Source organism: Manis javanica, chromosome 12 (genome assembly GCF_040802235.1).
Source record: "Manis javanica isolate MJ-LG chromosome 12, MJ_LKY, whole genome shotgun sequence".
NCBI classification, from domain to species: domain Eukaryota; kingdom Metazoa; phylum Chordata; class Mammalia; order Pholidota; family Manidae; genus Manis; species Manis javanica.
The window spans coordinates 83,105,700-83,119,290 of NC_133167.1; the positions used below are offsets into that span (position 1 = coordinate 83,105,700).

At 47.5% G+C, this 13,591-nt stretch overlaps 2 protein-coding genes across 5 annotated transcripts in view; one reads left to right on the forward strand and one right to left on the reverse strand.

Moving 5' to 3' along the window:
* LOC140845168 (ADAMTS-like protein 3) overlaps window positions 1-13,591 on the forward strand; it is a 119,458-nt gene that overhangs the window by 79,649 nt on the left and 26,218 nt on the right. For 3 of the 4 annotated variants that reach the window (XR_012123903.1, XR_012123904.1, XM_073218914.1), the window contains exons 1-2: window positions 1,767-1,904; window positions 10,748-11,435. Coding sequence is in view for 1 of the 4 variants with exons in the window: in XM_073218914.1 (XP_073075015.1) it covers window positions 11,037-11,435 (399 nt within the window). In the remaining 3 variants the exon portion in view is untranslated. Of the gene's footprint in view, window positions 1-1,766; window positions 1,905-10,747; window positions 11,436-13,591 lie in introns of those variants that run through there. The other variant, XR_012123905.1, reaches the window with a different exon arrangement.
* Window positions 1,909-13,591, reverse strand: part of LOC140845165 (ly6/PLAUR domain-containing protein 3-like) — a 64,211-nt gene continuing 52,528 nt past the window's right edge. The window contains exon 5 of the mRNA XM_073218913.1: window positions 1,909-1,993. Coding sequence (XP_073075014.1) covers window positions 1,989-1,993 — 5 coding nt within the window. The 3' untranslated portion in view covers window positions 1,909-1,988. The remainder of the gene's footprint in view (window positions 1,994-13,591) is intronic.

Here is a 13,591-nt window from a genome sequence, read left to right on the forward strand (position 1 = left end):
GCACCCAAACCGAGGAGGAAATTGAAGGGGAAAGGAGCAGGAAGCAAGAGTCACGTGCACAACATGACATCACAAAGATATCGCCCAGAGTGACGTTTCAACATACAGGATTGTGTTTCCGAGGCAATTACAACTCTGGTATCTGGGGGAAGAGCGGCTTCTGAGTGAGGTTTGAGTTCAAAAGGAGATTATAAGTCAACAGAAGGAGATGACCAGCCAGGGAAAAAACCTGAAAAGAATAAGTTCAAAAAAAATAATGTAATAAAAATTATATTACAAGCAACAACAAAAAAAATGACTGTAAACAGATATGGTGCACAAGCTGGAATAACTCCCATAAAATGAGATGGAAGGGAGTAAAGATGTTGAATTGATTTTTAGAAACAATGATGGATATGAAAGGCAGACAGATAAGCATCACGGATATTTGTGAGAATGAAACAGGTGGAACAAAGAATGTTCAGGGATGATAAAGGGGAATTAACTTCCCTAACAGGAGCTTTGATCTGTGAGTCATCACGGTGTACCATGCCCCAAGAAAGGTGACCCACTACACAGCACACTTCAGGAGCTGAGCTTCATGGAAGAAGATTCCACAGGCCTCTGAGCCGGGAAAGGCAACAACAAAAAGCCCCTGCTTGGCCTCACACATCACCCAGCATTCAGTGCATAAAGGCAGCGGGACGGGGTCTGCACGCTCGGAAGGGAAAGGAAGTGTGACCCACAGATCATCTCTTCATCTGGGCTGCTCTTCATGTCGAAAGGCAACAGAGGCGGTCGGAGAACGCATTCCCATGAGCCCCTCCGGGAAAGCCAGGGCCCTTCTTTGCCCCCCGCAGGGCCAAGTCACTGAAGGAGAAGGAGGGCATCCAGGCACTACAGGTGCTGGTGAGAACTATGGGAGCTGAGCGCTGAGGTCGGTGCAGGACAGAATTAAGACTCGTCAGTCCGTCAGGAGTTGCATTTCAGAGCAGTGTAAATATCAGAAGCCTTGCATTATCTAAAGAAGAGGACGGAAACTAACTGGAGGTTGGGGGTGTTGGGAGGAAATGCAAAGGTGCTTGTTTCCTCATCCTTCCTGGTAGCAAGTCTACACTTTGCTAAGTCAAGATACGTCATTAAAAACAACTATCAAAATCTCTGTTTGGTTTCTTTTATCTTCTTTCTTAACTTTAGAGGATTCTTTGGAGAATTATTCACTTGGGGGGAGAAAGAGAAAATATGTTCCACAACCTTAAAATCTTAGTTTCTTTTTTTCTAATTCACCTAATAAAATTGTTAATTAAAGCTGCACATACATGAAATGATCATCAAATATCTATTGCTGTACACACACTGGTTATCAAACATTGATGTTATGAGTTGCAGTTCAGGTGATTTTTTTTAAAAATGTTATACTTTTTTTTGAATTGTTGGTCATGGGTATGTTTTGTTTTTATTCAAAAGCAAAGTCATTTTGCAATATAAATAAATTCGATATCAAAAGTAACAGTGCCCAAAGTGAGCCATGGCAGGAAAGTCCTGGAAACTAATTAAAGAAAGACGAGGTGGAAGGAAGGAAGGAAAGGGGGAAGGGAGGGCAGGGGAGAGGAGAGGAGAGCCCCCCGGATCCTGAGTGACCTTCGAGCCTGGGAAGCAGCTTGCTTATTGGCACCCCCTGTATAAAACTCCCCTGCATTTCACCATCTGAGACTTGGCTGTTGCCGGCCAGGCACGTGGCTCACGCTCCATCTAACTTGCACAATTCTCCTTGCAGTGTTCTGTGAGCTGTGGTGTCGGAATCCAGCGAAGAGAGCAGGTGTGTCAGAAGCTCACAGCCAAAGGCCGGCTTGTTCCCTGAGCGAGAGGGTGTGCAGGGACCTGCCCACAGACCCCTTGTAAGGTCTTGCCAGATGCCTACAGGAGTAAGTATGTGAAGTTCCTGCTTCACCGGATGCGCGGACTCTGTCCATCTTGTCCCAGTGGCTTCGTTTTCCACAGCAGCACATCTAATCTGTAGGTAAAGCAAATCAGACAGAGCTCCGAATTGTTTAAAGCAGCAAACAGCACAACACTGAAGACCAAGATGTAGTTCTCTGAAGAGGCAGTTTTAAGGAACGTTCACTCGCTTAAAAGATGCATCTTCTAGGTTTCCTCGCTTGGATTTATACTTCCTCATATCCTTTACTTTACCATCATTTCTTTTATTTAGAATTCACAAGCATTCCATGTAGGACTGAAGCCAATATACCTTCTGGTTTACTTTGCTAATGATATATTTGGATTCATTCTATTAAAAATAGAAGAGTTAAGTATGTTTAAATACTTAAGTACTTTTCTTATGTATAGTCTGAAACCAGCAAGGATGCAAATACGAAATAATTTTGGTTTTAAAAATAATTTGGACCCTTCCTCAACTAATTTTAAATAATAAGCTTAGTATAAAGAATCAAAATTATGGCTTCATTATATACAAAAGCTACTATGCGTGTAGCATTCGACTATTTTCAATACACATGACAATATGTATTACAGGTGCATATGTGTGTTTCAGGTAGGAAGCTGACAGGTGAGTTGAGGGCCCTACAGCCACTGAAAATAAAGCAGCAGAGTGGTGGCAGGAGGTGTGGCAGAGAGGTGGGGACAGGCACACGAGGAGCACACCCAGTGTCTGGGTCTGTTTTCCTGTTTTGTTTTTCACTGTCCTTATCGGTAAAAAAATAAACAAACATTAATTCCTTCAGGTCCCCTCCTGAGCTTACGATAAGAAAAAAAATCAGAAATTAACAATTATTTTAAAGTTGCTTAGGAAGAAAATACACATATATGTATTATATACACATATAAAATCTAAGTTTGCCAACAACTTTCCTGGAAAATCTCACAACACAAAGTAAAAAAAACAACAATAGCTTTAAAAAAATTGCTAGTATTTATTGTGTGCTTACTGTATGGAGTTCCTTGCATGTGTATTAACCTACTTAACCAACAGCAAGACAGACATTATCCCCATTTCGAGAGGAGGAATCACGGCTTAGACAAGGTCTGAGACTTCACCGAAGGCCTGTAGCTGCCAGCTGGATCCCGTGGCCTGTTTGACCGCAAGTCCGTCTCATTCCTGAGCCTGTGTTCCTCCCCGCCTCTCTCCTGACTCATGGACGATGTTAACTTTTTTCTCTGGGAATTCTTTGAGGACAGATTTTTAAAATCTTGAGATCCCCCAAACTGGAGATTCCACATTTTATGATATTTTGGAATTCAAGAATATTTGTGGCGTATGGCACGGTATGATGCTGCGCCAGCTGCTTATCTGTCTGAATTTTATTAATTGTGGACATTTGCCTAGCAGGGGAACTAGATCATAAACTGCCTTAAAGGAGAAGTAATTACTTAGAAGTAAGATTGGAGCTTCCTCTAAAATAATCACAGAATAACATGTGGGAATACGTCGTGGTTATTCGGGCATGCAGTGTGGTACCAGATGAAATTATAAATTATTATGGCATGCAGTGGAGAGCCAGAACAAAATTGCAAGTTTTAGGGAGAAAAAAATAAAAAAAAGGAAAAAGGCAGTCGTATTTCTTCTTCACCCCACCCCACCCCATTTCCTAGCCAGTCAGCGTTCATGATGACCTTTCTAACACCCTGAGGACCTTTTTCCCAACATTGTCAATTCACGGACCCCCATCACCGTGGCATGGTGACCCCTTAGAATTCCCCATTGCTTGGCACTCAGAAATAATGTCCTGCTCTTCACCTTTCCCCACTGCAAGCCTGCCTACGTCTTTAATGCCTGTCTGCGACCTCTGGTTTTCCATCCCTGTGGTCCCTAAGCTCTCTATTGTTACACTAGACACCACTCCTCTTAGCTGGCATTCTCTGGTCACTCGTGTACCCAGTTCAGTAGGCAGATGCTTCATGCCCTTCCTTGGCCCATCACTGATTGCCCTTCATCTTTGAGCTGATACTACTTTTTGGGTGATTTTCGTTTGTTGCTTGGTCCCCTGGCCTGAGATACTAAGATTTGCCAAAGGAATAATACCACCATGCTGATCAGACACACGGCATATTTGTGCTGCCCAGCTTAGCTGGACAGTATGTGTTTTTTTCCTGTTGCCTAAGAATTCCCTAGAAATTCGCCATAGCACCTATGTCCTAGTTACTGCACTGACATCTCTTTAATGAACTTGTCTTTTAGTCTAGTAGGAATATCAAGGCTGTGTGGTGTAAGGTCCGTCGGCTTTTCTTATGTCTTCACCTCAAATCTACCTACCCTACTCTGCTTCCCAGACTGGACATGTGTGGTATTGATTATAGGCCTAATCCCTCCATCACCGAAGGGCATCTGAGGACAAGAAAAACCAAGTCCAGCTGTGCTGTGATCTGTATTTCTTTTAAAGCTCCACTTCTAGGGATGTGCCTCAATCGGTGCCTTGGGTTTAAGGCACCCTCTTTGGAGGAGTGGATTCCTTGATCTTTATTTTGACCATTTGGGTGTGCAGTGGGGGGAGGGCAGGTAGCAGTGATGTTCTAAGCACCATACAGTCCAGCTGAACCCCAGGTAATCCCTGCCTTCTCCCACCTCAGGCTTTTTTTTGCCCTTTGCTTGAATTCTTTCCTCTACCCTATCTAGTGACTTACTTACGTCTCCCTGCTCTTGAAAGGCCTCCACAAGCCCCACCCTCCCCAGCAGTCTTCCTCAGTTGCCCTTTATCTCTGAAGGGTCATATAACACTGTGGTCCAGCTGACTCACCTGAGTTCAAATCCCAGTTCCTCTGAGACCTCGTCCTGTGACGTTGAGCAGGTTATGTAGTCTCTGCAAGTCTCGGTTTTCTCATCTATAAATGGGCTTAGTACCTGCACCTGCCTCATAGGATTGTTCTGAGAAAAAAATAACCTATAAAGTGTTTAGAAACAGTAGTAGGCACATACTGAAGGCTCAAAAACATTAGTTATGTTGATGTCACCACCTCTCTCTAAGACCTTGTATAGCTGCAAGACAGGATAAAATGTGGTGGGGTAACTTGTGATACATCTTCTGTACCCGGCTCAGTGCTATGCCCTAAGGATAGAGGCGTGTCTATCCTGCCTGGGCGCATGGCCTTCTCAGTGTCACAGGATAGCATTTCTTTGTTAATTCATTCAGCAAGTATTCCTCAGAGGCCACTGTGTTTTAGATGTTGTGATACAAAATTAAAAGACACATTCTCTTGTCTCTAAGAGCTCCTAGTTCAGTGGGCGATAAATATGATAACCAGGAAGGGTGACGTGCTATTGGTGCCGTTACTGGATGAGAGGGTGGCGTTCAGCGCCCCTGGGGGTGGGGGGCCGGGAAAAGCTTCATGAAGGAGGAACCCTTGAGCAGCATTCTGAAAGATGAGTCCTTTCATCAGGCCCTTGGGAGGGAGGGTTCAGGAGAACGTGGGAGAGGAGAGCAGGGACAGAGGCAGGGGGCAACAAATGAGTCGTATGTTTGGGGAAATTGCAAGGAATTCCGCAGGGCCAGAACACAGGTTCAGGATGGGTTGTGACAGGAGAATGCTTGAGAAGTCAGCTGTAGAAGATACAGAACCCCAGGCTAAGGAGTTTAGACTTTATACAAGAAGGAAATGATATGGTCTGCTTTTATTTTGGTTTATTTACTCTGTACAGATACATGCTGTACAGATGTACTGGATAAATATGGGAGTGTAGACAGCGAGTCTGGCTGAGGGAATCCGGCCGGGTCCAGGGGAAGAGCGTGAGGAGAGGAGCAGTGGGGATGAATTCTAACCGTGTTCCCAGGGTCTAATCTGAGCACACGATGCCTGACTGGAGTTGGGAGCTGAAGATGGGGACCGTGGTGTGCTTGGAAATGTCTAATGGCCAGCGGTGGGGCAGGTGGTAAGGGGGAGAGGAAGCCGTCATTTGCTGTCTCTGCCGATTTCTGTGGTGCGAGTTCCCCCATCAGGGCTGATTTGGGGCTACCAGTGCGACAGTACTGAAGCTGGAATAGACACCGACAGTCTCGCACACCCGCGAGCCGGAGCATCAGGCCACACCCCGCTGGGCAGGGCAGGGTCCGGGTGCCTTCTGGGCTCTGCTTGAGGAAGCTGGTGGAAAGTGATGCCATGAACTCCAGGGAGAGGAGGATAATTGGGAAGGGACGGGGAGACAGAGATAATGTGTCTAGATGACAATATTCCAAGCTTGAGGTTGCTGGAGAAGATTTCTAGTAAGCAGTGGACGATTAGGTCTGGAGTCCCAGAGGGAGGCCCGGGCTGCGCAGATAAACTTGGGGGGCATCAGCCTGGAGATGAGTTACAACCACAAGTTACAACCACAAGATTGTCAGGAAGAAGTTTAGTGCAAGAAGAGAGAGAGACGAGGTGGCCAGGACTGACAGCTGAGGGCTGGGAACAGCCCGGGGCAGCCCAGACGGGCAGCTGTCACCGAGGGCCAGAAGCAAGCAGGGTGGGGACTTTTTCAAAGCGGATGACGAGGGCACTGGAGGGAGGCGTGCAGTTGTCACGGGGGCCGTGGGTGGCCTTTCCCAGAGCCCTCCGCGGGGAGCTGTGGGCAGAGGCCGGCTGCCCTCAGCTGCAAAGCGGGCAGATGCCCCTTTCAGGCCCAGGGCGGCGTTCGCTCCAGCGTCTCCCAGGCAGCTCGGCCTCCGCGCCCCTTCCGCGGGTCCCCACAGCCTCCCCTGCAGCCAGCCACCCCGCTTCCTCTGCCTCTGGCCCCGGACAAGCCTGAAGGAGGCTGGAATGGCCCAAGTTGTCATGAGAGCCCCCCGTGAGCCTGTCAGACCATTGGTGCTGGTGGGAGGGGTGCATCCCACCCTGCCAAGTGGCACCCTCAGGGCCGGATTCTGGGGTGTGGGCCTCCGGCGGGGTAATGGGAAGGCAGACAGGCCACCAGGCCTGTTCGGAAGCTGCTTGAGTCAAGTGCTGGTGAGACCAAGTGTAAATGCCGGGCCCAGGTGGCATGGGGTAGAAACCTGGCACCAAGATGTAGCAGTGGCAGGGACATGACTGGAGTTAGGACAGGACACAAGCAGGCAGGGAGCTGAGGCAATCGCCCTACATAGCCTTGAGCACCTAGAACTGGCCTTTAGTGGGTACAGTGGGCTGGCCCAGAGGCCCAGAAGGGGGACATCCAGAAAAAGATCTTGTCGTTTTCTAGAAGAGCCCACAGATGTTGCATTTCTCACATCCAGCGTGGTGGGCCAGGTGGAGGGTTGGGCTGGTAGCCACGCATGGCCCCCAGCGCCTGCAGGACGAGGCGCCTGACCACCCCGCAGAGCACGTGACAGCCCTGTCATGTCAGGCTTGGCCAGCGTGGCACTTAGGAGCACGTTCAGATGCAGAAGGAGGCCGTCACCCAAGAACTGTGTCTGATGACACCATGCTGCAGGTGCTGCTCTGAAGGCACTCACCGGGGTCCGGTCCCAAGAGAGGAACTGGCCCGGGCTGTGGAACTGTGCAGCCTGCCAGGGCCTGAATCCCAGGCCACGCCCCAGGCACACCTGCTGTGAGCTGCTCTGTATTCTGCATGAGCAACTGCACTTAAAGTGGGGTGGAGATGCAGCCAGAGGAAGTGGCTGGCTTCTCATGGTGCACCCAGCCAGTTGGCAGGTTCTTCACCACGGCTGAAGCCTGCCTGCCATCTGCAGACTCCCCAGCTGCCTCAGGAGTCAGGGTGCCATCTCCGTGCTTGAGACCTGGGCACCAGGCTTACAGCAGCCTCAGGTCACCCTCGGCCTAAGCCAGTCAGCCAGACTAGTGTCTTCATTCCCCACCTGGGCTTCTGCACCATCCCAGTAGGATCAGAAACACTCAGGCTATGACCTCATCCTTACCAGCCATGGCTACCGAAACAGTGTGTGTCCACACGTTCCTCAGCTGCATGGATTCAGAAGCCTGATCTCAACCCCATTTGTATTCTGATTTTGAAGAATGAGTTTCAGATGCACATCGATCTTCTCCATTGTCCACCACCAAGGGGCCAGTGACCCCACAGCGTGTTCATCTGGAACCTTTTAAATCATAATAAGAGATCTCTATAGTAGATAATACACATGTATGTATAGATATTATGGGTAATGTATTTATGTATATTTTGAGAATTCTGGCACCAGGCTGCACACAAATACACACACACACACATATACATACACACATACCCTGCCTTATGACAACAGGCCACTTAGAAGTATGTATAAAATGTAACCAGATAAGTAGATATTCTAAAATTCTAATTCTGAATTCTAAAATTAGAATCAGATATGCAATAAAAAAGGAGCCAGACAAGGCAAATGCATGATTATGTCTTGAATTTCACACTCATGTACATGTGGCACAAATCTGGCCCTAGACTAACCAACAGCAACAGCTGTCTTGGATAAGGCAGCCTGGCCAGTGTTCATTGGACAGGACATGAAGTAATCACTTGGAGCAGATCACAATGATTCCTGGTGCTGCCCAGAGAGAGAGCCTGCTGTGGTCTTACCGAAGACCCTGCGGTTGTAAAGACTGGCGGGTTTGCAGAGAAAACACTGCTCCTGTTTATGTTCCCTTCCGTCTGACCAGCCGCATCCCATCAAACTGTCTTTCAAGTAAAAGAAAGTGGGTCAGGAACTCCTCTCTCTCTACTGTGGCATAATCCACTGGTAATTTGGGGGGCAGTGGTTCCCAGACCTTGCTGTGCATTTCAGCCACTGGGTGCTTTAAGAAATTCTGATGCCAGGCTGCACTCCGTTAATCAAAATATTTGGGGATGGGATCCACAGCATTGAGATGAAAAAAAAAAAGTAACATACAGCAAAGTTTGGGAGCCTCTGCCTGGAGCACCTGTGGTCGGAGGTGCTGTTGAACCTGTGCACACCAGTGTATCCAGACTGGCGGTTAAAATATGGAACTCCTTCCCAAAGGCTTGCTAGGTAGCTTCTGCCTCAACCCATGACTATCTTGCAGCTGCTTGGGCCCCCTTCCCGGAGCTGCCTGACATCCCTGTAATCTAACAGCGACGGGGGGAACACTCAGAGAAGCAGTGTTTCAGCAAGACCCGCTCCAGGGCCCCTTCAGCACCTGCTCTGGCTGATGGTGCCCTTTGCTGGGTGCATTGTTGATTATTTTGAACACCATCTCTGCCTTTGATAACGGATGAACTACAAATTTACCAGGGAGTCCATCATTTTTTTTTTCCTGCTTTTGGTCTCTGTTGAACAACTAAGTTCAAAATTCTATGCTATCAACTAAGAAGAAAATCTATATACTGTAACTGGCTGGGGTGAGTTTGACATCCTTTGTGGAGACTCCACATCCAGTAGGGAAACATGTGCATGGTGGGAGATGTGTGCACAACAGGAGACGTGTCACCAGCTCCACTTAGATGAGTCCAGGGAGCGTCCCCAGGCAGAACTCTGGACGAGAGGCCTGCCTACCAATCGCATGTCTATGGAATTTACATGTAAACTCAGTGCGCTTGTCCTTCACCAAGAACATTCTCTGCCATGGAAATTATGGGTCTGCCCTGCTGTATTCCTGAACCTACTGGCACCACCACACCCTGGCAGGCAGCTGACCCTCTAGTACTTGTGAGCCCCCCAGGGGGACTCCAGGAGTTGTTCTGGAAAACCTGAATACCACTACACATGCTGTTTATAGCTAGCGCCTGTGTGCTCCAACCAGGAGGACCTGCAACTGGGGTTCCCCAAGGGAGCGAGGCCCCCAGGAGCTTGATTTTGTGAACCCAGCAATACCTTTGATGTGAGCCAGCGTCCCCTCTCCCTGGTGCTAGGAGGCCCTCTGGGCCTGTCCCTTAACTGCCCACAGACCTAAGCACATCGTCAAATAGGAACCAGACTTCCACCCCCATCACTCCCAGCCCCTCACTGCAGAGCCACCCAGAGCACACTGAAGCCTTCCTGCAGGTGAGCTGCGGGGGAGCAGCCTCTTCCTGCAGATGGGATCCGAGGAGGGTCCGCGTTGGCTCTAGCCCGTTACCTGGAGCAGATGCCCAGGAACAGTGGCAGCCAAGCTCACCTCTGAGTCCGCCTCTGGTTGCCCTGCTGTGTGTTGGCTGGGCCTGCCTGTCAGCTGTCAGGGGTCGCAGCCACCACATCTGAGCCTGTGAGGGACCCGCTGCTGCGCCGTGCACTTAATGCAAATAATCACAACCCGGCTTCCTCTGACGGAGGGGCTAACATTACCCACAGTTCACAGGTGAGAAAACTGGGGCTCAGAGAGGTGGAATGACTGGTCCAAGCAGCAGAGCTGAGATGCACACTCAGATGTGTCTGGCTTCGGAGGGCCTGTGCTGCCTCTTCTGCGGTCCCTTACCTGCTGCTGGTCAGCCTTGTCCTCCTCTTCACGAACTCCAAATGCATTCGCCCCTTCCCTATGCTCGCTGCCCCCCTCTGACCTGGTGTAGCTGTGCCCAGGCCATGCCAGCTCGGTCCTCCCTGCCGGATGGCAGAGACACCCATGCCAGGCAGCCCCCGCTGATGGAAGCACTTAACCTCAGGCCTCCAGGCTTTGTACAGCATTGTACATGTTTTCGTGCGGTTCAGTCAAATGTGCATTCTTGGCTGCTAAAGACTAGGTAGTTGAGGAATTTACCCATCCAAGGATGTAAACCATTATTCATGTTTTAGTACTCAAATGTTTTAAAAGAGGAAAAAAAGATACATTTGTTGACATAGATCAGCCCTGGAAGATTGCTGTCAAGAAGTTTTCATTATTGATATGTTTGCTTGTGTTTTCTTTTCTCCTCTTTTTCCTGTAGAAATGAAACCAGAGGTAAGGTCAAACTTGGTGAGCAGGGCCCTCAGATCCTGGGTGTCCAGAGAGTCTATATTCAGAGGAGGGAAGAGAAACGCATCAGCCTGACTATTGGAGGCAGGGCGTATTTGCTGTCCAACACGTCTGTGATTATTAAATGCCCAGTGCAATGATTCCAGAAATCTCTGATCCAGTGGGACAAGGATGGCCGCTGCCTCTGGAACTCCAGATGACTCGGCATCACCGAGTCACGCTCACTGAAGATCCACAGCCCCGCCGCCCCCGACATCAGCATGTACCGGTGCATCGCGGGCTCGGCACGAGATACGGTGGTTCTCAAGCTCATTGGCACTGACAACCAGCTCATTGCACCCCCAGCCCTCAGGGAGCTTGGGAGGGAGTATCCCGGGCTGGGCCACGAAGAAGCCAATGGTTTGGAAGCCACGTGGCATAAGATGAGGCAAATGTGGAGTAACAAAAACGAGCTTTACCTGGACCACGGCCAGATCAACAAGCAGCCTTTCTTGAGCGCTCTGTTGGGCCACTGCAGCGATTCTGCAGGAAACACCAACTCCTGGGAGTCTGGGAAAAAATGGTTTGGAGCAGCCATTAAGCAGGGAGCACACAGCATGGATGCTGCCCAGTTCGACGAGCTGATAAGAAACATGAGCCAGCTCCTGGACGCTGGAGAGGTCAGTGACGACTTGGCCTTGCAGCTGATCTACCAGCTGGTGGCCGACTTAGGGTGCAGCCAGACCCCATGCAGTGGAGGGGTACCCACGGGGAAGTGCCCCCCTCAGCCCACGGGGAAGTGTGCCCCAGAGCTCCAGTGGGACGAACTTCAGCAAGCTGACCTTCAAGCCACAAGGGCCCACTCTCATGTGGCAAAGTCAGCCTTCCTTGGTCTCATTTAATAGAATGGTGACTTCAAGGATTTGCGGGATGGTGTACATTACAGAAAGGACATAGGTCGTCAGTATACTTTGTGAGCTTGTTACCCCCGGGCGGGCCATGTATACATGGACCAAGGATGGAGAACCCATACAACCCTCAGAAAAGTGAGTGAAGTAAGAATTTTTGGGATACCTTCTAGATGGTTCACTTTGTGATACTTTCTTAATGATGTTTACAGCTTCCTTGAAAATATTTTCAAATTCTTTCTTCTAAGAACGTGTTTCCAACAGCATTATTTGGCAAAGAAACTCCAAAATGTCAGGATGTGCTTATCATATATGCACTGGAATTTGTGAAGTTAAACCACACTGTCCCAGTCACTCTCCTGTAGGTGTGACACAAGACTGGGTATGGGAAGCCTGAGTTTAAGCATGTGTAGACACTGCAGAGCATTCAGACAAAATCCGTACAAGGCCATTAGGAAGTAACACACCTGCAGTGATCCTATATCAGGTAGGAACTGCAAGTTAGAATTCACAGTCCTTCCAGGTCTGGGACACAAGGCCCCTCATTTGAGCTCCCTTCAGCTCCATGAGTTGGGCAGGGCAGGTGTTAATTGTTTTCTGATGAGGTCATTGAGAAACAGAATCACATGACTAATTCATGGCCAGTCTGACCCAGGCACCGTATCTCCTGAACATTCCCAGCAATGTTTGAATATCACACGAGGCCTGAGTAGAAAGATCTGGCATCTGAAGGAGTTTTCTATATTGTGCAAATTTTTTTCATAAAATCCAAAACTAAGATGATAAGGCTCTGAGTTTTTTGAGATGTTTGAAACACAGTATTAAGTCATTCATTTTATTGTGTTCTCTGTATCGGTGCAAGAATATCACATATCATTCATTTTACATAAAATAATGGAGGATAACAGAAATATGAATTCACATTTGCATTCTCTGTTGCCTCTAAATCTTGCTGTTGTGCACATAGGACTGGAGATGTTTTGCTTTCTTTTAATTTGCATTTAAGCAGAAGCTGTACCTTCTCTGCCTCTAGGGACTGTTAAGAGACAAACAGAACTGCAGATGTGAAATTGTTTGCAGACCATCAGGTACTTTAGAAATGCAAGTTTTATTTTTGTCACGCCTTTTGTACATTGAGCCCAACATGTGAAACATCGGAAGAAATCTAGGTAAAAGAAATCTAGGTAAAATTCAATTTTTTATAGTAAATTATTAGGCTATGTCTTAGAATAAAAATGTAAGACGAATCTCATTTTTAAATTTTTTGCCCTGGAACTTTGAACACAATATGTAATGAAGTTTTAGAAGTGGAATAAACCTTCCAGATCAACTAGCTTAGCAATTCTTAAATCTTGGATCTTAGGACCTGTTTAAAGTTAAAAAGGGATTGAGAAGCCCAAAGAGCTTTTGTTAATATGAGTTACATCTATTGATGCTTATCATACTGGAAATTAAAACCAAGAAACATTTAAAATATTTGTTTATTAAACTATCTAGAAATAACAGTAAGTAGCCCATTACATGTTCACATAAATTACATAGTTTCTGAAAAGTGATATTTTTAAAGATTTACTGATAACAATGGCATTGTTTTACATCTTTGTAAATCTCTTTAATGCCTGACTTAATAAAATACAGCTGGGTTCCCATAAATGCTTCTACACTCATCTTCCATGTATGTTGTTTCAGTTGAGATTCTAGAGAAAATTTAGCTTCATACAGATATGTTGGTTGGAAAAAGAAGGAATATTTTAATAGCCCCTTCAGATAATTGGCTATTCTTTATTACTACACTAAAACTGGACAAAATGGTAGTATCTTATGGGTTTATTGGAACATTCAATCTGAGACCATGTAATTTTGACACTCTGTTACAATGAAATCTATTGTTTTATCTTGAACTTTCAATGGATCTTTTACCTATACAA